The 25,299-nt window shown below is 40.6% G+C and overlaps 1 protein-coding gene across 1 annotated transcript; it reads right to left on the bottom strand.

The window, feature by feature from the left end:
- hip1rb (huntingtin interacting protein 1 related b) lies at positions 1 to 25,299 on the bottom strand. The gene is made up of 32 exons (XM_074637884.1): positions 25,030 to 25,299; positions 14,977 to 15,040; positions 14,432 to 14,574; positions 14,052 to 14,108; positions 13,328 to 13,408; positions 13,154 to 13,230; positions 12,871 to 12,932; positions 11,931 to 12,071; positions 11,713 to 11,770; positions 11,244 to 11,319; positions 10,832 to 10,999; positions 10,685 to 10,740; positions 10,504 to 10,576; positions 9,856 to 10,039; positions 9,682 to 9,770; positions 9,465 to 9,581; positions 9,281 to 9,382; positions 8,897 to 9,091; positions 7,043 to 7,190; positions 6,829 to 6,915; positions 6,611 to 6,718; positions 6,280 to 6,416; positions 4,770 to 4,880; positions 4,613 to 4,671; positions 4,395 to 4,425; positions 4,199 to 4,261; positions 3,945 to 4,045; positions 2,999 to 3,104; positions 2,773 to 2,896; positions 2,620 to 2,681; positions 1,267 to 1,497; positions 1 to 1,174 (listed from the first exon to the last, which is right to left on the bottom strand). Exons 1-32 carry the CDS (start codon positions 25,111 to 25,113, stop codon positions 1,166 to 1,168), a joined length of 3,204 nt encoding a protein of 1,067 aa, XP_074493985.1. The 5' UTR covers positions 25,114 to 25,299; the 3' UTR covers positions 1 to 1,165.

Here is a 25,299-nt window from a genome sequence, read left to right as displayed (position 1 = left end):
GGACATTAAATCAAACATTTATTGTTCATTTGTTTGACATTTACACTTCTTACAAGGAGAAACCACTATTATCTTTACTAAAATATATTAATAGATCTGAGTGTATAAAGACATTTCGTACAGAGGAAAGGACAGAACATAAAAAGATGCATTTTAAGACCCTGTATGAAAAGCTCCCAGAGGCAAAGAGAACTTGAACACCTTTACATTGTACATCAACTAACCCTAAATCTTCAGCCTAAAAGAAGAATTTTGACAATTAAGGACACCTACATCCGATATTTGTGTGCAAGCATTAAGTCTATTTATATGCTTTAACGTGATATCCAGGTTCTCCTATAATAAAGGGACATTCAAGAGATGAGTGTAGATATAAATTATACTTGGTGCGAGTGGCACGCTCCTATACAGACCGTATGTCTTTACAGGTATGATTCACACACAGTACATTCCAAGGCCTCGGAGACAATCTTGTACTGTTGAGAGAGAAAGCTGTTTTGCACATTAGAGGAACTCAGTCCATCATGAAGGCAAAGCCAGAGGTATGTAGAACTTTTGCAGTGACATTGACGCACGTGATGTGATTCCCCAGTTTCCTTTACCGCCCACCACAACATAAATAGCATACAGTGTACATGAAGAAAAACGTGATGTGCTCTGTTATGAACGTCCAAAGTAGTGTGCAAAAGGTTGATGAAAACTAACTATTGACACACACACACTACAATATACTGTATGCTGTCGATTTGTGGTTATTATTATCAAGGTTTGTATTCTAAAAGCAGCAGTAGTACTTAATCATCTAAAATTGTTGTGATGCAGAAAAAAATACTTTAACACAGCTTCAAAGTATAATATTAACCATTTTTTGTTCTTGATGCCAAATACTAAAATAGAAAAAGGGTTCTGCCTGGATGGCATGTGTATGCATCTTAAAAAAAAACAACAAGGGGTAAAGACAGCATATCCCTTACAGGCATCAGGGTCAAGAATCAGGCTTCTGGTCCATTTTGGCAAAAAACAAAAACAAAAAGAAAGAAAGGAAAACAGTGAGATGCAGGATGAGGCAGAGGATTGTCAGCATGCAACTTAAAGGAACCGTATGTTCTTTCTCTGGTCAATCCAACCATCCATTAGTGGAGCATTTTCCTCTTCTGCTCAGGCATTACTTAAACTGCAACATACAGAAGAAAAGAGATGAGATTTACCAACCAGTCGTATCTTATTTTCTTTCATACAACACAGCTTTTTCTTCACAGCCCTTACCGGGTTTTTTTGTGGTACGTTTGGTTTCTGGGCCAACGTAGGTTTCCTAAAGAGAGCAGGCTTGCCGGGTTTTGGTGACATGTTGGCGGGATGGGCCGGCGAGGAGGTTTCTCCGTTCCCCTCAGAAACCGGCTCTGAAGGAACTCCGGCCACCTCGTAGTGCTTCTTCCTCAGCTCGCCCAAACGCAGACGCTCGTTCTCCAGCTGACTCTCTAATTCCAGCACCTTCACCTGAGGGGGCGGGGAATAAACAGGTGGTTATTTATGGTCAAAACTGTTCCTGCTATATTTAGTTAAATGAATGACTTCCACCATGTCAAATGAGTTGCAGGTCAAGCTCATTTATGTGAAATGGGAAAATAAACCAGGTACATAAGTATTATAGCTTGTGCTTGCATTTAAGCTTTTAGTGTTAAACTGTGTTTTCTGCAAATTTATTTATGGCTGAATATATTAATTTCAATTGGTAGCCTCCAGTTTGCGATAAGATTGCGGAGCTTTGTAATCACAACTGAACCTCATAATGAACCTCATCTTACCAACACACACTGCAAAATGTATCTTTCTGAAGTCAATATTAATAAATATATCACAGAAATATGATATGACCTGTGTTTTACATCAGTGGTTCTCAACCTGAGGTCCGGGCCCCCCTCAGGGGGGCGCTAAAGAGCACAGGAGGTGCGCCAGTCTGCTCTGAGGTTGTCAAAATTACATTTGCTCGTTTAACTAAAATCATAATAACACACGTACTGGATAATTTATACAATAGGCCCGTACCTGTATTAACGGAGCGGTCTACCATCAATCTGACAGCACCATAAATTACATTTATTTAACCAGAATATCAAAAATCTATTTCTAACACTATTACAGTAAATTAATTAAGTCGTTACAAAAAAAGATCATTATGTATCTACTTTCGCTTGGCGAATCCGTCAAGATGCCATCACTTTATTTACGTTGACGAAACTGACGAGTTCTATTCATTAAAGAAAGTTGATTTAATAAAAAAGACTCATTTAATACACTGAATCACTTTATTCAAATTGAGGACTTTGTTCGAGGATTTATAATTTTTTTAGGATGATGATGTCGGCGGGCTCAGCTTCTATTAGATGCAAGTAGGGGTGGCTTCAAGGTTAGGAACCACCATACAAGGTTCAATAGGTTGGGAACCACTGTTTTAGATGACAGCTGGAGACTTACATACTTACATCATTCAATTTAATCATTAAGAAATATGAGGAGTGAATGTTTTCAGTAGCTAACATATAAAGTATCAAAAGTAAGAGGCATACACTTGCAGCCTCACTCTTTAAAACCCCTCACAGACCCATCATCATGACTTACCTGTGACTCCATTTCTTCTTTTCTCAACTTGATGACGGACAGCCCAGAGAAGTCCATGGTTTCTGCACATGAAAAGTGTTTTTAGAATTATTAGACAGATGCTCATCAGAGTCTACGATGATCTAGTTAGAACACAGATCACATTGTGCTCACCTTTTTCCTCCAGGTTCTCCTGGCCCGTCCTCGTCGAGGCCACCACGTTAGCTGCCATTTCATTCACCTGGCGAGAGGCCTTCTGGAGAACTGTCAGCCTCGTACTGCTGCGGTCCGCCTTAACCTGAGTGCAGAGGAGAACGCTTGAGTTACACTCAGTTACAATGTAGTATATTTCTACAGTAATACAATCTCATTGTCTTTCTCTTGGAAATTAGAGCATTACCTTTGAGGCAGCAACCAGCTGAGCTGTGCTGGCAGCGATCTCGTGGGAGCAGACAATCAACTCTTCGTATTTGCCTGTGTGCAGCACCACCTTATCAGCAGACTCCCTGTGAGGAAGCAGGTAAAGATATTTACTGTGCCTGAGCTGCATCCAACATCTCTAGCAAAGTCCCTGGAAAAACTAGCTCTGGTAGCTGCAATCATCTTTTTGTTATACTGTATTAATGGCACATGCACTTTGTAATGAAAAAGATTTAAGACTGAACTTTCTCTATAATGTACAAGAGATGACTTGTTTTTGGATATAAGCCAAAGAGCCACATACTGTGTATACCATTTGTTTACAGTAACAATTAATTTGTTTAAAATGCAACATGACATTTTGAATGATATGAGAATATAAGATGCAGTGGTGGAAGAAGTACTCTTTTTTTTTTTTACTTGAGTAAAAGATAATACTCAATTACAAGTAAAAGACCTGCATTCAAAACATTACTTAAGTAAAAGTACACAAGTATCCACATCACAATAAACTTAAAGTACCAAAAGTAAAAGAACTCATTTACTCATTATAATAAGTGATGCATTAAATGTGAACATCACCATAACTGTTAAAGGTGGGGCTGATTTTAACTACTTTATATACTACTGAGTACCTTAACCCATAATATTACACCATAATCTATTTGTTGATTATGCTTTATATTTTGTATTGATAACCTGCATCTGTAAAGTAACTAGTAACTAATGCTGTCAAACAAATGTAGTGCAGTAAAAAGTTAAATATATTTCCTCCAAAATGTAGGAGTAGAAGTATAAAGTAGCATGAAATGGAAATACTCAAGTAAAGTCCAAGCACCTGAAAAGTGTACTTAAGTACAGTACTTGAGTAAATGTACTTAGTTACATTCCACCACTGATAAGATGTAATGTCCTGTATGACTTACACCATCTCTGTGGCTCCCCATCCCACAGCCTTGGCAGCAGAGATGAGTCCCTCAGTCCAGCGAGAGTTTCTGGCGTAGAACTCCTTAATGGAGGCTGCGCCCTGAACAAGCAAAACAATAGTACTGTTAGTCCTGTTGGTTGTTGTTTTTTTCTGAATGGAGCAGAGCAGCTCCCGGTTTGAAACAAAAGCTGTTGCACTCAAACAAAGCCAATCTGCCAGTTTTGGATTCAAAATTAGAAGAGTGTGACTCACCCTCCCACCCTCGACAATCTCCTTCTGCAAGTCTGTAGACGCTATGATCAGCAAGCGGATGGCCTACGGAGGAGTGGATGATAACAGAAGAGAAGCAAGATATTAGGACGATAATTAGAAATAGGAAACATGCAGGGGAGACTCTGGCAGTACAGAACATGCAGTATATTAGCTGAAACACTTCGAACTATAGTACCTTCATCAGGTCTGTGCAGCTGTTGAGGATTCTGTAAAAGAGTGAAATAGTAGAGAGTTAGAACAAAATGTACAAAGTGATTCATAGGTTTTTCTTCAGTTAAAGTTTCAGATTTCAAAATCTGAAAGACTACAACAGTCCCCTCCAATTTGTTTTTTATTGAAAGGATGATGCGTCTTGTTAGAAGTTGGTGTTAGAAGTCTGAGAAATTAACAAACCTTTCGTTGACCTCTAGTTTAACTCCTGTTGTGTCCTTTCGTGCTTGATTCATCATTTCCTAAACAACCATACATGACATTTGTCAGAGATACACTGCACAATAATACAGGTAAATTCATTACCGATAATATTAGCACATCTTATAGTAAGAATTACATCAATCCTGCGGACCGCCTCCTCAATAGCCGCTGATGTTGCAGCCATTTCCTTATCAACCAGATCTCCCAGCTCATCCTGACGAATATCCATGCCTTTTGGCCGCAGCTCCTAGATATAACAAGAGGACAAATGATTAGTAATGACAACGAAAAAAATACAAGTGAACAATATTTGAAAGGACTTAAAACATTGCTCTATCAAGTCGTGATACAGAAAAAAGATTTGAGATCCAAACAAAACGTAAAAAAATACCAATGACAACAATATCACAAATTGTATTTCCAAATCTAAACACTGCATAAGATTACACTGATGCATTTACACTGTTCATAATTCAGGAGGCAGATGGAGGTGTTTCCTGTGGATTTGGACTTTTTGTAGAGGGAAGCTAAAATAGTTAATGTATCTGTAATCCAACACCCACTGACATTGAGTCAAAGCCAGAAGCAAAATCTCTATTTCATCTATTTATTTTGGCCTCCTCGGAAGCGAAAGATAAAGTGGATAAATAGAGAGTTCATCTCATTTACAGTTTTAAATTAATGTGAGACCAACTCATCACCTGTGGGTGTTGGATTGCTGACAGAAGTTTACCTCACTGTCCCAGAAACAAGTAGTGGTAGGAGTGCTTAATACAATTCTAAATAAACAGTATGATGCTGCTTTGTTTGCAGCAAACCTACATTAGGTCATTGCACACTGTGCAGACAGTGTGGTGGTAACAGAGCAGGGTGACAGATGTTGCCCATGGTGGAGTAGGTGAAGACAAGGTATTATTCATAATCATATTTCTGTCTAACATTAATCGTCTGAAAGCGGCAAACTGTGTCGGAAAAATTTATTAATTTAACGAACATACTTTTATACAGAACTGTAACTCATATCTCATAATTAGGGCTGCTGTTTAACGCTACTAATTTCATAAACGCATTAACGCATTTGATCTTTCGGAGGTTGTAGCAGACTCGGTTTTAAAGCCAGTTTTGAGTGAAGATACTGGCATCATATGAAACTAGAGAGCCTAAGGAATCCATTGGTACCAAACATGTCATACCAGCTTGTCGCAAAGGAGGCTAAATAAAGCTCCAAACTTGCGCTAAATTTTGGCAAGGAAAAACTGGTATGGCCTTTTTCAAAAGGGTCTCCTGATCTCTGACCTCAAGATATGTGAAAGAAAATGGGTTCTATGGGTACCCACGAGTCTCCCCTTTACAGACATGCCCACTTTATGATAATCACGTGCAGTTTAGAGCAAGTAATAGTCAAGTCAGCACACTGACAGCTATTGTTGCCTATTGGGCTTGAGTTTGCCATGTTAGGATTTGAGCATATTTTTATTTTTTGGTGGTGGTGGGCGGAAACTGGAGAACTCGGAGGAAACCCACGCGAACACAGGGAGAAAATGCAACCTCCACACAGACACACAACCACTGCACCACAGTGCCACACACATTTATATTAATTTAATAAAAACAGAATACAGATATTCTGTGTTGGTGTCTCTCACCTGGCCCAAGTACAGGATCTTTTGAATGATCAAGCGGACGGCGGCCGGGTCTGCCTTCAGGAGGGTGTTCTTGGCCTTCAGGTCCTTGAGGAACTGCAGACTCTCAGTGGCACAGCCTCTGCAGTTCTCCGTCAGTCCTGTTGGGTGTAAAAGGGCAGTGATCAACTATCGGACATAATGCAGCTTGAAGCATTTAAAGTTGAGGTTTGAAATAAAAAAAGATATCAATATATATAACAGAGATGTAGCTTTACATGTGGATGAATGGCCTGAGTAATAAATATTAATATAACTAGTGTAATGTCAACGAGGTAATCCAGATATCCCTTACGGTCTGCGTGGTCAATGGGCGCCATGTGTGCAGTGGCGCTGCCGTTGATGATTGTATCCGCAGCCAAGTGGGAGAACTGGGTCAGAGCCCTCAGCAGTCCTCCAGCATCTGCTTACAAGAGCATACAGTCAGAGAGCAGTACGCCACATTAACAAACCAGAAACAAACTGTCATGAGGTCAGCAGGATCGTGTTGAATCAGAAGCAGAGCAAACTCACCCCCCATGTTACTTATATAATCTGCATGGCCCTTTTTCACTTTGTCTACGGAGCCCAGCGTCGCCTCCGCCCGACTCACAAGGTAATCTGTGTTTGGAGGACAAACAGAGGATTGAAAAAATAAGGGGTCGAACTAGGGTCGGTCACACACGTCTCTTACTTTGTTGTTAATCTGTTCAGTTTATGTCTGTGGAAGTAACAGTAGTGGTCTGACCTGGAGAGCTGGTGCAGCGTATATGAAGGGGATCATCCAGCTTAGCGACGGCGTCCTGAATGATGTTCTCAGCCTCTGTGACAGTTCCCTGCAGCAGAGCAAACTGCTCCTCCAGAAGCTTCTGCTTCAGCTGCTCCTCCTGACTCGACTACATGCACACACACAAATACACATTCAAAAGATTTAAGACTAAGTTAGATTTAATACTTGTTGATGACAAGAGAATTATATTGGCATACATAAACTAGTTTTTTGATTTTTGTATAAGAATATCTCCTGACAGCCAATCTTGATATCTGCATAATACAGTTTCATCATCCTTATTGCCCTCATTTAGGTGCAGTGAGTACAGTACAGAGCAGGACGTCCAGATAAAAGATTTGCACATTTCTCCATGCAAATGCATCCATGTACACCCACATTCTGCTTTATTCCTTCAAAATTGACAAGTCTTCAAACTTATGTCAAACTTTATTCATCCAAAATTGTTGCATACACGTTTTCTTTTTAACTAAAATTATGGCTTGTTTCACATTGACATGGATGACAGCCTTCTTCCAAGAAGATTTATGCAAGCTTTTTTCATAGAGTGTCTTCAAGCTATTGAGTGGTGCAGGAATGAGTCTTAAAACCTGGAAACAAGTAAGCATTTTAGCACTTCCGGTCCCCTCATCTGGAAGTCAATGATTTTTTTTAAAATGGGTTTCTATTTAGATCCCTGAAATAAGGTCTGTGGTTAACACACGCTGAAGGGATTTTAACATTTTGTTCTACGACATTGAATTTTGAATCCTTTATGTGTCCTAAAAAAGGCGGTTGCTAACAAGTGGCTAAATGAGACTTCCAAACGTCATCACGCAGACTCGTCGCCTTCACAGCCTCATTGTGTATACTCGCACTCATGCGACCACGGTGTAGTTTGTTTATAGCCTAACGTTAGCTTTTTACTTCTGGCGATTGCATTCACACTTAAAAATTCATAAAATGGTGTTTATTTGTGAAGATTATCTTGTTGAACAAAACGTGTAAGCATCATAAACGTTTGTTTGCCACAGAGCTTATTTTCTGCAATAATCCAAAACACAATGGAAAAATCCCATCGGCTTTTTGTAAAGGGAACCAATGTGAAGCTAACTTCCTGATTGGCCTAAAAAAAAAGTCATCCCTGGAGCACTATTCTGTTCATTTACATGTTTATGTGCATAGCAGAGCAAAGCCTGTTGAATCAGTGAAGACTCCAGATTACACCACTGCACACTTCTCCTGCAGTATTCAGACCCGTCTTTCCTTCATACCGTCGCCACGGTATAGCCTATCCTTGTGGCCATCTTTGTACAAAACAAGCAAAAAGCCTTTTATCTATTCATCTATTAATTATGGTAGAATCAGATGGTGGAGTGTGTGTCATCAGACAGCTTGTACACCATTATTTGTCACAGCATGTTTTCTAAAATGCTTTAAAAACTGATTGTGAGTCATAGTTTGATTAGGTTTAAACTGTACCGTACAAGTCTAAACTGCATGGCAATAATTTGACTAAAATTGAAAAAAAAACCTCTACATTACAATATATTTAATGGATTGGAAGTATTTTCTTAGGGTTACTATTATAATATTGCAATTCATGTAAAGATAGCCATTGTACAAATATGCACAGTCACCCTCGGCATATGTCCAGTAAAAGTCAGTGTTTTTAAAATATGTGTTTTTAAGATTTGCTCATGATTATAATGTGATACCAGGGATATAAAAAAAATAACGTGCTTTTTCTTAAGGAGCCAAAATACTGCTGAATAGCAAAATGTATTGAGTGGAGACTTGTCTGCTGAGCTCGGCTCAACCGTCCTGACTGACCTTCTCCTGCAGTTTGCCTTGCAGGTCTACCAGCTCCCTGCTGCTCCTCTCTCGCTCCTGCTGAAGCGACGACTGCTGCAACTGCGCAGACTGCCGCAGAGACGACAGCTCTGCCTCCTTCTCGCTAACAGATCGCATCAGACGCTCCTTCTCCGCCTGCAGAGCCGTCACCGAGCTGTTCATTTGCTCCGAAGTCTGGCAAAGACAGAGAGAGAGACAGAGAGATGAGAGAAGCCAGAAGAGGCAGATGGCCGTGAGTGTCGGAAGGAAAGTCCATCCGGAAATGTGTGACATCATGCCTCAAGCATCCAAACACAGAACAACTCTAGATACTAAATGGTGGTGAATTAGCTAAACACCATTACAATATAGGTGAACACTCACCTTCTCACTGCTCTGTAGAGTCCCCTTGATGCGCATCATTTCTGCCATCTTCTCCTCCAGGTCTCTCTTCAGCCTCTCCATTTCAAACTTCTGCTCTTCCAGCTACAGTGACAACAAAACAGCATTAATTCACTGCACTGCTACCTTAACACCTCCATGTTTACTTAAAAGGAAAACCACCAACCTTCATGTCAGCTTCCTGTTTTATTCGTTCAACCTGAAACGACAGCTCCTGTTTGGTCCTCTCCACCTCATCCTGGGTCTGCTGGGTTGCTGATAGCATCCTCACAGTGTCTGCACTCTGTCAGCACATTAACGCATTTAGTGTTACCACAAACAGCCGGGTGCTGACATCTAATTTAGAACAAACATCTCTGGACTGGTCTGCAGTCTGTCTGTACCTTCCGGAGTAATTCAGCATGGCTGCCCACCAGCTCTGTGTGCTTCTCCTTCAGCTTATTGTACCGCTGCTCGGTGGCCTGCGCTCTTTCTGCATAGCGGAGAGAGATGAAAGCGTTTTCGTATGCCACATTTTGTCCATATATACGAGAGACAGCGTTGACTGTATGTCTTACTGTCTGCTTCAGTGAAGAAGGCCTGTGAGCTCTCGTGTTCTGCGTTTCGGCGACGCGTAGCCTCCAGCTCCATGCGCAGTTGTTCATTTTCCACGAGAGCACGTTGTTTCTGTGCACGCTGTTCTTCTAGTTCGGACTCCAAACTGTTGATCTGGGACTTCAGCTGTGTGATGTAACGCTGAGCCTTCAGGAGGGGGAAAGGGAGACTTTAGGAATAATCTAATGGAGTCCATAAACATCCAGTTTGTTCAATATTCAACATGACAATCATGAAATTTTCATCTCACAAGATGCATTTATTTTTACAAACACAACTAGCTCATCTCTTGAACTTATCTCGTGATATTTTTACTTTGTCTGCTTTTGTAGCAATAGAAAAACACAAGACACAGCAGAGAGAGGAGGGATGACATGCAAAAAAGCAAAATAGGTTGCAAGCTGGAATCACATCAGTGACGTCAAAAACCTCAAATGGACACCCTCGTCTCCTTCAGAGTCTACTTGCTACATTCCTCATTCCAGGAGCAGCGTTTGCATCCACCCAACACATGACCCAGATAATAATAATGCTCTCTACTGTCACACCTCTTCTGTGCACACAAAACAAGCCGGAAACAGGTGATTCAGTCCCAACAGGCCTTTCTTTACCTCTGCTTTGACTCTCTCCAGCTCTGCTCTCAACAACTCCAGGTCCCGCTTCAGGCTCTCAATCTGGAGATCCCTGCCGGACAGAAAACACATAGTCATAGTGCGCTGACACAGACGGCACACTGAAACCAAATAGTCTGATTGACAATCAGAGGTTACAGTGAAAAACACCGAGGCTCACCGGTCATCAAAGCCTCCATTTGGAGGTCCAAATGTCTCATCGAATATGTCCAGTTGCTGAAAAAAAGTAAAAGAATAAGTGAAAAAGTGCTGCTTACTTGTGTGAGCGGCTGTATACATGCATGCATCTGTGACTTATGTGCCATACCGGTGGCTGTGACTGTACGATGGGTGTTGAGACTTCGCTGACTTCGATGAGCGGCTCGGGTTCATCATCATCGTCATCTTGTTGCTCTGCTTCGTACTCATCAGGGATGACCACCACCAGCTTCGAGTGCTTGGCCAGTGAGGCTGCGTGCAGGAAGTTAGGTGGGGACTGACAAGGAGACAGACAAAAGGTGGTTAAACCTGTAACAGTACGTTATCGTTTTATTTATGGTTGACTATAGGAAAGGCAAGTTTCAAAAACCCATAGCTGTCTACGTAAATAAGCTAATTTCTCCAGTTTGTAGCTAACAATAGCAGTAATAGGGTTATAGTAAAGTCTTTGACATCCAAGATGGAGGCTGTGACTCAGTACTGAAGTCATCCCCCTTCTCCCCATCCCTCTGAGCTCTTACATCAGGCAGCTTGGGGATCTGGATCAGTCTCTTGAAGTACAGCATGTCTCTGGCTTTATTGAAGAAGGTCTTAAGGCTGTGGGGAAAAGGACAACTGGTTAATATGGCAGGTATGGCAAACTGTGTCATTGTACTAAAACACCACATGAAGCATTAGGGTAAAACAATTAAACCACACGATTTGTGATAAATGTTAGACATGTGAATCTAATGGCATCATCAGCCCCCAACCCCTGGAGACTCCGCTCTGAACTTGGCAGCAAAGATATAAATGCGTGTGTGACCGTGACACCAACTGACATGCCACAAAGGGTGGGAGATGGAAAGCAGTGATATGCACATTTGCATGGGCACTGCCGGGTGAGGCAGGATTATGTTGCACACTTGCTTTGGTACAAGAATGACTCTCTCCCCTTTGATGCCATCGTCACCCTCATTCACTCGTAGCCCGAAGCCGTGGAGGACCTACCTGTGGAACTGGTCATGGAAACGATCACGGTGTCCTTGTAAGGTGTCAGCGGGGAGACCTGAAATCCACGACAAGGCACAAAATTTGTCATGCTTTGAGACACATAAATAATCTCAAGGAAATAGTTTGAATTATAGCCATAATTTACTTGCTTTATTTATGTTAAAATTTAACAACTTTATCCCAGAATTTACAGGCAAAGAGGGAACTGTTCTTACAGGCATGCAGCTTGAACAGCATCTTGACGGTGAAGTGGTAGAGGTGACTACAGTCCTGGACAACTTGGATGAGTGGAGACAGCCGACACTGGCCGGATGTGAGAGTGGAGATGGCGATGGATGTGTTGAGCTGTCGGATCACTGGGAGATAGACAGAAAACATACAGTACATGTTAAGCATCCCTTTTGACCGTCACTTACCAAACATTTTGTTGTGTACTTGATTCCTATGTCTAGTCCTCAATGGGGAATTGATAAAGGCCTCTTGTGGTGCAAACATAGGCTGTACTTTTACCCATTCTGTAAGTCATCTTCTGTGCAGATACCGGTGATTAAATAAAGTGCAGTCTTCCATTGAGTCGGTTACTGTTGCAGAGTTAGTTTTCACATTCGGCTCTCTTGTTACAGCTTATCGCTGAGGTAGCAACACATACTTCCAGCTACATGCAAACATTAGTAAGGAGGTTTTGTGTCAATGACTCTAAAACATAGTGCTGAGACTGAGAATTCATGTGTGTACACCTACAAAGTACACGTCTTTCACAGTACAGCTGCAAAATTTGTTTGAGACGTGATCCTCCACCCTGCAGGCATGATGGGAGGAGCTTATACCACTACAGTAGCACTGGAGGAAATCAACATAATGTCCTCTAATTGAAGGCATTTCCTCATCAGTTTAAACAAATTCAGGAAACACAGGAGGACAAGAGTTAAAACTGGACCACGTGATTGAAATCACTTTCTAAAGAAATGGACTACAGTCTGTGGAAACCGGCAGGATAAGAGTTGCTCACAATAACCCTTCTTCAAAGGGTTCCCTGCTTTTGTACATAAATAGATAATGTCAGCAGGTCGCAGCCTTCGACTGTAGCTCAAATTTCTCATCCTTGGAAGAGTAGGATGGGGGGAAAGGTGGGAGGGAAGGGTTTTTTCTTTTCACCTGTCTCGGCCAGCCTCAGCTCTGCGTCCAGGTAATCAAACACCTCCACTGTGAGCTGGAACCTGCAGGAGAGAAGTTGATACCTTCGTTAGACAGAAAAGAGGCCCCACTCAGAAACAATGATGATGTGAGCCTGTGGAACTAAACGAGCAGCAGGGCTTGAACACTTTTGTTTTTAAACTCGTTTGGGTGGCAGCAGCTGTGCTTATGACTGATTATGATGATGATTTAAGGCTAAACAGAAACTTAAAAAAGTCACTTCCTGCAGTATTTGTAAACTCACACATTATTAATGTCGGTTCCTGCGCACTTCTCCAGTACTTCATCTGTGGCCTCCAGGTTCGGTGGGATATCTGAATGCTGCAGAGGTGCATTTTAGGAGGTTGAGTGCCATTCACATTATGTGCATCTTGGTAACATACCGCGTGGTGTGACATACAACAGAGGATGCTCTTACCTTCACATGAAACTCCATTTTAGTGCAGAGCAGCTTGCTATACAGAGCCACCAGCTGTCCATATTTGTCGTGGAGGTTGCTCTGGAAAAGACAGGAGTTGAGAAGCAAGAATTGTTTCAAATGTTTTTATTGTGTAGCATCATTTTTCCAAGAGGGCAAAAATAGTATTGCCATGCTTCTTTTCCTTATAAACAAATAAACAAACATAATGTCAAAAGACACAAGAAGTACACTCTTCAAAAATAAAGATAAATAAATAAGTAAAAAAAGTTAAATAAATAAATACGGAATAATATATATATATATATATCTATATATATATATCTATATATATATATATATCTATATATATAGATATATATATAGATATATCTATATATATAGATATATATATAGATATATCTATATATATAGAGAGAGAGAGAGAGAGAGAATACATAAATGATAGAATCAATAATAATAGATAATAAAAAGAATAATAATTATTAAAAACCGTAATAATAATCATGACAACAATAATACTGAAAATAATACTATTACTTGTATAACGTCATCTAGAAAAACAACAACTAAGCACAAATAATGAGAAAAATCTCTTTTTTTAATCTATCTCGTAAAGTTGAAGCTTCTTTTTCTCTCACTGAAGGGGGATTATCTCAGCGTTAACGGGAAATCCAGTTAACTTTATAAATTAAGAATTAATAAAAAAGATGCAAAGACTCACCCATAGTTTCCCAATTTCAACTAGAGAACTGTGATGCCTCATGCAGTCTTGTAGAACCTGAGGAGGTGACAGCTTGAATGAACAACTCTAGACGTCACATTTAAATAAATATGAGGCTTTTGTCTTTCAGACAAAGTGTTAAAGTACAGATTAAAAGATTAGATTGACAAGTGAAAGACAAGATTATGTTAATAATCACATCATGTTCCACAGTTAAAAGTTTGCATGTAGATTTCATCACACTAACAAAGCTTTATGTTGAACTCATGATGCTGCAACAGTCTGGTATTTGATCACTCAACAACTCCACTCTATTAATAACATCTCCCTGGTGTCATAGATAGTAATAGGCAGTGAGAGAAGGGTACTTGGTGGCGTACATTGCGGTGTCCGTCCCGCAGGATTTTGTGCAGCACGCTGCAGAACTTCCAGCTGAGGATGGAGCTGCCGGCCAGAGGGAAGCCCAGAGCGTAGGACCAGAAGGTGTAGGCTCCCTTCTCCCTGTGAGTGCCCAGGATAATTCCTGTTGTCGTGTTGTTACGGAAGCACAAACTATTAAAAGGACTGCAGCTGGCTATTCCACCTACGACATGTATCATTTCCCACACAATGAAATGAAAACAGACATGTTCTTGATAGCTGGGTTTCCACGATATACACCTATTTCTCCTAATATTCTGTTCAAACAGGAAATACATCAAATTAGAGATTAAACATTCTCCCAAAATGCTGTTTCATGATGACTTAATTTCAACTGTGCTGACATGTTTCCCTCTATGAAGGTAAACAATGACAAAATATCAACTGTCTGTCCAAAAAGAGTGACACTAATAGGATATACATGCCTTACAATTAAACGACCTTACAAGATGTGGCCTAAAGGCAGTTCCACACACTACTGATCTAAAAAAGAAAAAAAGGATACGTCGTGCATGTTTCTCCTTCACAGGCGTCTCAGCGGAGTTGATGGCCTTGCTGATGCTGTTCAGCTGAAAGGAGAGGAGAGGAGAGGAGAGGAGTTAATCTTGTACAGCTTGCTTCTCCGCCCACACAACCATCGGTTGTAGGGCTTACAATAGACATTACAACAAATACATAAGTCATGAGAAGTTAAACAAAGACCAGGAGTCAAACAGGCTGCACTGCAATGACAGGAATGAATCAGAGAAACAATGACTCTGCACTGTGTATACACACAGCGGCTCTCACCTTATGGTTAGCCTGATTTTAACTGACCAAAAACAGACAGTAATTGATCATGAACTGGCAGCTAGATTTATGAATGGTTGTGATGTTAAACTCAGTCTGACTTAAAGTTAAAAGTGACCACGGAAAAGAAGTGGTGTTTAGCTTTATGCCTTGTCATCTATGGGAGCTCAGCTCAGAGAAAACAAACCCTGCATCCAAAGATACCATCACATAAATGATCCTCCTGATAGTGTCATCACAGAGAACCGCAGGGCACACAGCGAGCTGCTCAACAACCTGTCCAGCAGGTAAAACAAGTGTCACTGAAAAGGAGCAGGAAGGTAGAGACAGAAACACACACAGTCTGGATCTCTAGTCTGTTGGATGAGTGTGTCCCCACTCTCCATGGACATTCACTTAATTCAATGAACCTCTTATACAAAAGCAATATGATAACTGCCTGGTGTGGTCATGTTACACTAGAGTGCTCTTCACATAGTCATCCCCCTTTTGTGCCAATAAAATGATAGCATAGAGACTGAGGAAGCAATCCTTTACTTGGGAGGGTTCTACTCCTAATTGATATGTTTTTTTTATCTATTGTACTGTTTTATCTGTCTGGCTTTTGTTTAGCCTCACTGTTTGGCTTTTTGTTGTTATATTGCCTGCTTTTGCTTGCTTTGTCTGTCAAAGCACTTTGTAATTAAAAAGGTGCTATATAAAAAAAATATTATTATTATTATTAATCCTTCTGCCACTCTACTGAAGTGCTTTTGAGCAAGACATTGAATCCAGCTCTAGGGTTGCTGTCTTGTTACTGACCGTGCACAACTTTTATAATGTTTTTAGTAGGGCTGTACCATTTTTTGGGCTTCGGAGCTTTGATGAGAAACATTTGAAGTTATTCAAAGTTTTGCGGCGTGGCGTGACGCGGCGTGGCGTGACGCAGCGCAGCAGGCTGACATGTTCTTCTGTCTGTCTGTCTACATCTCCCCGGTTTACGTGCCACTGCCGCACTACTGTACACACACGCACCTCTACATACAATAAACAGTGATATCCGTCTGAGAATAACTAATAATAATCAATGCTGAATATGAATAATGAATAATGCTGTTGGGATTATTCCTTATTTCATGGGCTATTTTGGGATTTATACATTACTATTACATATCATTAATTATCTTATATATATATATAAAATAAAAAAATAAAGCATTCAAATACGAATTTGGAGGATGGTTACCATGGCAACAGTGAAAGCTCCGAAGCATTCAGGTCAGCCCTAGTTTTTAGAAACAATCTAATTTGCAAATAAATTTAATATCCATAAAAAAATTCCTCTTGAGCTGAAGTGTATGTTATTCTTTCATTCATTATTTCCAAGGCCAACTGAATAACAAGCTTTTTCAATCATAAGCAAAGCAACCTTGAAAAGACTTGAAAATGTCATTTACAGAGTTTCTGTATCTTCTGCTGTCCTTGATGCACACACACAATTCTCGCTTTTTGTTGCACAAGTCTGAAAACAAACTGTCGGATTTCATGGAAAACCTTCACTCACAAGAATGCATTTCTTCACACAGTATCTTGATGCTGACATAACCATGGAACCGATAATGGCGTACAGCAGCTGTGCTCAGGGCTGTGATTTGCAAAGAGGAAAGCTTGTAGTCAAAATTTGATGCAAGCCAAAGATGTCTTTTAAATTAAATTTGAATAAACCACTAAAACGAGTTTCAATTTGAGCCCGACTGCATGTCGACTGAGGAATGTAGAACAATCTCTTATCAAATCAAACATGCCTGACCATGATGTTTGCTTTTTGGGATCCTATAAGAGAGATTTGAAACATTGACTCACTAACACATAACCATTACGTAATGACCAGAGCTGCTGCTAGACAGCACAATTACCCTGGACTAACTGTGACACCACCCACAGCTAAATCAGGCTTAAAAACTGTGTGGTGTACCCCGCCTTAAGTCACAAGTCATTGCTGTGTTTTGTTTGAGGGAAGTGCGCTGGAAAAGTAATCAACGCGCCAGAGAATAACTCACTCTACAGTCCCATGATGTTCCACTGAGGTGTTGCAATCAACCAGACCTGCTAGTCTTTGTTAAAACCTGCTGGGTGCAGTTTACACAATTGGAAAAATACACATTATTTTTTTTATAATTCTCCCAACATGCTTAACTGTGATTACTTGAGTCAAATCCTTACCAATTTGCACCAAAATAGGAAAAACTACAACAGAAATGTAACACAAAATGCACATCTGCTCCTTTTAACACATCTATTGAGGCACACAGTATCTCTATGGTGCCAGCTTCCGATCACAGTATTACATAAAAGACTAATCCAACATAGAGTTCAAGCATTAAAGCAGCAACATCTTCAATCTCGGCCTCTCTTCCCAAAGTATCTTGCTGCACAAAAACGCTCCTTAAACATGAGTGTGTAACCATAATATGTAGTAGAAGTTGCACATACCAGTACATGACATCAGCATAAGACTCTGGCTCTTTGGTCTTACCCTCAAACACAGGCTTAGAGATCCATGTCACATCTTTGTTTGAAACATAATCACATATCAGTGGCAGCCGAGGCCCCTAATCCCACGTTACCCTATAAAAGCCTCTTTAATACATTACAAAACCAGGGAGTCGCCGCTCACCCCAGTCTACACACACACAACCAGCAAAACATACATGGTCACACAACAAAGCACAGAGGGGCTACTGTGGCGTTCAGAGTGAGAGAGGGGTGTACTGGTTAATAGGAGACTCCCTCCCGCCCGCCTGCCTACCCGCCTGCTTCTGACGCAAATTAACTGCTAGCTCGTCGTTTACACAGGGCAAGTGCAGCGGGCTAGCATGGAGGCCTGTGTGACAATGAGGGGTCTGTTGGGGGAGGAAGGCCGACAGCTGGGGTAGAAGATTGGGTTGGATAGGGGCCGCGCTCTGGCACACAGAGACTGGCACTGAGGCCTCAACAGATGGCCGCTGAGCAGGGAGGCTGCAGGGAGACTCTCATGGTACATTCAGAATGGCTGTCAGTCAGAGAGCAGCGAGAGAGCGAGGGACGGGAAGGTGGAGGACACCGAATGCAGGACGAGAGAGCGAGGGTGACCAAATACTGCACAAAGTTAACTGTCACAATATGCACTGCTGTTAGTGTGCTGTATTGCAGCTTTTTGGGAAACAATAGGTGATTTCAGTGTCACTCATTGGAGCACTTTAGAGTACATACCCTTAGATGCCTTTGCTCAAGGCTACTGGCGAAGTAATGGGCTCTGGCTGCATGGGGACCACACTACAGTAGCAACTAGGGCCGACCTCAACCAAAGAAACTCATACTCATCGACTAACACTCATACAATTTTGTCGACTAATCGATTAGAGGATTTAATCAACAGATTTGTAAAAGTTTCTCCACAAAGAGTCACACAAAAGCACCACTTCGTGATTACCAGAGATGTGCTCATAGGTTTCTTGGAAATAGGTTATTCAGCATGAAAAAAGTAGGGCTGCAACTAATGATTATTTTCACTGTTGATTATTTTCTGGATTGAACGATTAATTGTTTGGTCTATTAAATGGTGAAAAATGTCAATCCGTTTTTCCCAAAGCCCAAGATGACGTCTTCAAATGTCTTGTTTTGTCCACAACTCAAAAACATTCAGTTTACTGTCATAGAGGAGGAAAGAAACCAGAAAATATTCACATTTAAGAAGTTGGAGTCAGAGAATTTAGACTTTTTTTCTCAACAAATTACTCAAACAGATGAATCGATTATCAAAATAGTTGGCGATCAATTTAATAGTTGACAACTAATCGATTAATCGTTGCAGCTCTAAAAAAAGCATTAAAAAACTACTAATCAACTAAAGAAATCTAAGTCGACTAAGACCAAAACGACCCATTAGACGACTAATCGACTAATAGGGTGCAGCCCTTGTAGTAAACCCTTCAATTACTAGTAGGGCTGCAACTAATGATTATTTTAATAATTGATTAATCCGCCTATTATTTCCTTGATTAACCGTTTGGTCTATAAAACATCAGAAACAGTTAAAATGCCAATCATAATTTCTTCAAGGTGACTTAATCAAATGTTTTATCCGATCGATTAATCTACTTAATCAAATAGTTCTTTCATTACCTGCAAATTTAACAACTTATTTTACTGGGTTTTTTTTCACCATAACTGAGAAAGGCTCCAACTACACATGATACAAAGTCTCACTATCAAGCCTCACATCAACCTACACCCAGGTCACACACTAACACAAACACCGATACCATTTCCTTAATGTCATGGTCAAAAGGTAAGTCAGATGAAATCCAAACTTTTTACTAACAGAGCGATTCTGTCCGAGTGCTCCAGACATGCTGACACTGTCGACTGCACAACAAGTTTGTGCTGCATCTGGCTCAAGCGTCAGTAAATCCTCTGAGCAGCAGAGAGGAGAAGTGAGAGGGAGGGAAAGCCTGTACTAATCCCCCGGGGCCTGCCATAAGGTCTATTGCCAGCTAGCATTACTGTAGCCTCTATCCACGGCCTCTACATCCTCCACGCTGCAGACATACCTCCAACCTTGCCTTGTCATCTCTGCCTTTCAGCAGCGTGTCCATGTGCTTGGACATCCTGGTGTGGCACAGAAGATGAAGTTAACGAAGTCAAAGCATCAGCGCTACACCTGAGCTGCTTCTCACTGGACATAATGCCCCCAGGCCAGAGCACTTATTGCAGGTCCTTATCAGCTTAATTCAACAGACTGCTGCTGGGACTCTGGCTGACAAGGTCACAAACTGACTTTGACACATGCAGTTCACACCTATTAGCTACATGTAGCGCTAACAAGAATGCTCACACCTGACCAGCGTATTAAAATCACTGAAAGCAGTGACAGTGTGAGTCACACAAGCAACAAAGGAAATGCAACGTTAAGTGTGAAATATTCTTGACACCATTTTCATTGAACATTTGGATTTACAAGAAATTTTCAAAATGCTCCTCAAATCACTTTTCACGCCTTTTTTAAATTTAATATTCTTTCTCAGATCTTTCTCGGTTGTAGCGGGCTCGAGAAAACCTAAGGAATCCATAGGTACCAACCACGTCATGCTAGCTTATCAGGAAGAACGTTAAATAATGCTACGAAGTTACGCTGAATTTTGGTGAGGAAAAGCTGGCATAGCGATTTTCAAGGGGGTCCCTTGACCTCTGACCTCAAGATATGTGGATGGAAATGGGTTAAATGGGTACCCACGAGTCTCCTCTTTACAGACATGCTCAATTTATGATAATCACATGCAGTTTTGGACAGAAACTTGGTCAAAAGTGCAGTTATTTGAATGCAGTACAAATGTGTTATTTCCACCTATTCGAAAATGGTGTATTTGAATATTTCTGCATACTGGGGTCCCTAAACAGTCTTGGAATTACACAAATAACTAATAAATAAGTATAAATAAATAAATAATTACATAATTGGGTATCAATGTAAAGCTGAGACTCTTGTGGATCCAATGAGGCTAACTGTATTCCTGTGTGATGATGTTAGTCCCCATAGTGGCCATTTCACTGTAGTGAGGCCATTTTTTAAACTTGACCTCACTGCATAAAATGACCTGTGGTGACCTCTAGGATAATCACAGCCTCATGAAACTTTACAGCCACAAACTAGAGACCTAGAGCATTCAGAGGATGGATGACTTTCCTAGGTAGATTGACAATAAAGGGGTTTCTGAGCAGTTTCCAGAACAGAAGTGCTCGCCATCTAATCACAAAAAAATGCAATTCTTGCAGAAATCTCCAAATGTCAAAAGATTTTTATATCAAATCACAGCATGGCTTTTTCTATGGTGTTCCTCAAGGTCTTGGTGTCTTAATGTGGTATTTTGGAGGGATTATTGATAATTTTTATCAATTCTCAAGTGGTAAAAAATGGTTCAATTTAGCACCAAATCTTTGTAACAAATGGCATCAACCAAAACACTGCTGCAACAACTTATGAGACGTAAGTGAGCATGGAAATGGCCATCACATACTTCTATCATAATGTTCTTAACCCTTATTCACATTCACAATTTATTTTAATTAGTTAATTCATTTATTAATTAATTTCTATTTCTTCTTTATGACTAAAACAATTTGACACAGTGCTGAGCTGATCTCAAATTAATATTCAGGTTCCCAGCTTTCAGATGATTTACATCACTTCTCTATGACATCTACTGCCGACTCGCTATTTCTCCCTAAAAAACCCTGTACCCCAGCACTACCCCTCTAAAAAAAGAAGGCAGAATGGTGGGGTTTTAACTTCTTATTGTGTTGCTCCTCTCCTCTGTTACTGTTTCTTTGATTCCTTTTCTAATTAAACCACTACAGCCTCTCCCACATCAACACAGGCAATAATCCTAACACACGAGCCCACACTGGATATCTAGTTTTGTTCTCCTTCTAACTGCTCATCCGTCCCTAAACAGATATATAAAAAGCACACTTCCAGCCCAGAAACCACACATCTTCTTCTACGTTACTCTTAATGCTAAACATTTGCCATGGAAGTAAGAATTTACCATGTAGAATTAACAACAAATATTGTTCATACATCATATCCATACCAAGTTCAATGGATTAAAAGGACACCCATTTGGCAATTACGAGGTACCTTGGAACCACAGGCAAACATGGCAACAGCTATAATACAAAGACTCATGCCAAATTAGATACGTTTTATTTGTATATATTTATATTTTTGTTATAAAATCCTGTTCACATAGATAAGATAAAACTCTCACTGAAGATAATTAACTTTCAGTTTTGGAAATATGTCAACAAAAAGGCAGTATGAATGGATGAACTTAGTGAATGAATCTATTGAATGGCTGAACAGACAGAGGTCAGGTCTTATTATTAGGTTATGTCTAAGTTAATTATTAATACTGAATCCTCTAAAATATTCAACAAAAGATAAACTGTTCTCTAGAAGCTAGACACTGTTTTTTTGGCCAGTTGGCAGAGCTGCTTAATTAGCTCATGATTCACATGATGTTCATGATTATGAGGGCCGGTTTAACATAATGAAAGCCACGGCACAAAACATAGATACAGTATTATGATGCACTGTGTTTAAGACTTTATATTTGGTCTATTTGGGTGAAAATACAAGGAAATTATGGGCATCATGAGCACACGTTTTTGTAAATAATGCATGAGCATTACATGTGTTATTCTGCTCAAAATACTTAATCATGAGCATTCTGTGCGTAGAAACACTTTGATAGAAACCGTTGAAGGTGAAGTCATAGCTTGAATCCCCTTTTTGTTTGTTGACATTAAACACCGACTTAAGATCTCACAGCTAAAACAAAGTCTTCACTTAACACATGAGCCTGTTTTCATTAAAAGTGTGAAACAATCAACGTGCTTTTAAATCTCTCTCTACTCCCACTCAGTGTAGCTGTGTGTTTACCCTCCGATACTCCCATCCCCCTTCCCTCTCTCATGGGCGCTCACTCAGGCAACAGGACTGAGTGAAAGCAAACACTACACACACACACACAGGACGCTGTGTGAGACATTTCACCTTGGTACCGAGGTCGACATAAAGAAGAGAACGCAGGAGAGAGTGGAGGTGCAGCAGGAGTTTCAGTAAGAGTACTGGATGACTCAGCATTACTGAGAACCTCTGACACTGAGAAATATATAGAATATATAATAGAGAAATAAAAGGGTCTCCCTCCTGCACATAGAAGCCTTTTAAACAGAAAAGGATAAGATTAAAAGGACACTTATTTAACCAAATAGTTGCACCATTTTATACAGATTAGTCTGTCCATTCTGCAACTAGTTCACCAGTTTAGTTTCCACATCCACCAAACTACTTGTACTAAAATGCTAATTGGGAGGCGTACAATAATCAGGAGTCTTCCTCATACTGCCTGCTTCATTTGCATGTTGCCCAGTGGATTAATTTAGCTGAGCAGTGGCACCCGACAGTCATTCATATAAACAACCAGTTCAAACACCAGTTAATCTAACTGGTTCCACTCGATTCTCAATGGGCTGCGAGTTTTAAACAACACTTTGACACGTGTCCTTTACACACAACACGCCTTGTTGGACATTTGTAGCACACAGCATGGAACTAGTAAGACAACAGCCTCATTTTGAAACCAAAACTGTGGCTGCTTGTTGCCATTTGCTGCTCCAATCAACAAATATGCTGCATTGTTAGACAAGTGGACTCTGGGCAACAATCATGCAGTAGGGAGGGAACTGAGTACGAGAAATTAGTATTTTTTATTATTATTATGATTAAAATGTTATAATTTATTCTAGCTATTTTGTGAGAAAAGGCCGCAAGATGAAAGACAAGCAGGAGTCCAAGAACCTCAGCTCCACCTCTCTACACGTGCTTCAAAAGCAAATAAAACACTGACAAGAGGGATATACACCCAGCAGAGGAAAAGCTCAGCCCATTTCAGATAGCATAATACTGAAACATGAAAGTGCTGCAAGCCTGAACTCCCAGGCAGCTGTTTAACAGCTTCTTTAGTCGCTGGAACCTCGCCTGAATCTCACATTTCCAAGTCAGACTGTGTGCTTCACTTGAAGCAGCAGCTGGTTCATCTTTACTCAACAATATTGTCTACACATTAAAGTATGTTGTATGATGGTAAAGAGTATAAAGAGTTTACTTGGCGGATGACTGCAGAGAGCCAGAAACCACAAAGCACCTGTTGTTGCATGAAGAGTGAGACAAACCTCATTCCTTCAGTGCACACATTCACAAGGAAACTACTCTCACAAGGCAATATAACAAAGTTAAAGCTCTTTTTTTTCTCCGTTTCCTTAAATTCTACATCCAACAACGAGGATGTTAAAGACACAGAAAGAATGGAAGGGAGGAAAGGAAAGGTGGCCAAACAGGAAGGACTAGATCAGCATAAGAGAGGAATGAATGGTGGGACTATATACAGAGACATGGTTGGCTTTCAGTCTTTCTTGCTTAAAAGAGCAGAATTGACAATTGAGCCTCTGAAACATAATGTGAAATAAAACAAGTTTGTCTAATCATTGTCTGTTTTTACAAATGAAACACTTGACTTAGATTTTGAAAGTAAAAGTTGCAGTGTTGGCCAGATAATGATAAATATAGCCTGCTGTTTCTGGGGATATACACATTTAAAACACACACACACACACACACATGGCTGTAATTGGACTTTTTTGTCAAGTAGCTAGACAAGACATTTAATTCAAATATCAAAGTCAAGGTGTTAATTGGAAACGTGGCCTATGCGGTATACACTGTAAGCACCAACCCCCCACACACACACACACACACACACTTGTGTACTTCTATCTTTGTGAGGACACTCATTGATATAATGCATTCCCAAGGCCCTTACCCTAGCCTTAACCATCACAACTAAATGCCTAACCCAACCCTTACACTAACTCTTACCTAAACCTAATTCTAACCTGGACCTTAAAACCAAGTTTGAACCCTCAAACAGGCCTTTGAAGGTCTGTCCCAAAGAGAGGACCGGCCAAAATATCCTCACTTTCCAAAAATGTCCTCACTCTGAAGGTCTAAAACTCAAAATGGTCCTCACATAGGTAGCTGCACAAGAACACACACACACACACACACACACACACACAGTCCCAGCAGTGCAGCCACAGACAGACAGCAGCAGGCCTGAATAAGACGCAGGTGTCCGTCCTGCAGTGAGCATTAAAACCCGCAGACTCTTCTTCTATATATGTTTACCTGCTGCTTGTCAAAATGCTCCCGCTCAGCTCCGAGGTTGGACTCAGTCCGCTTGGTTTTCACCCCATGTCTGAGGCTGTGCATCCTCTCAGCTCTCTCACAACGACCAGGTTTCACCGAGAAGAGGATATATATATATATTTATAAAGACACGAACAAATGTAAATCTGAGAGGTTTGTTCTTCTTCTATCTCGCCTCCAGCCTGTCTGTGTGTGAGGACACCTCCGGACTGCAGTGATGCATCGCGGCTGAAGGAGGAAGAGCGAGTG

This window comes from Sebastes fasciatus, chromosome 6 (assembly GCF_043250625.1).
Source record: "Sebastes fasciatus isolate fSebFas1 chromosome 6, fSebFas1.pri, whole genome shotgun sequence".
In the NCBI taxonomy this organism is placed as follows: Eukaryota; Metazoa; Chordata; class Actinopteri; order Perciformes; family Sebastidae; genus Sebastes; species Sebastes fasciatus.
Note: the sequence above shows the minus strand (reverse complement) of the source record. Positions and strands in the feature narration are given on the sequence as shown.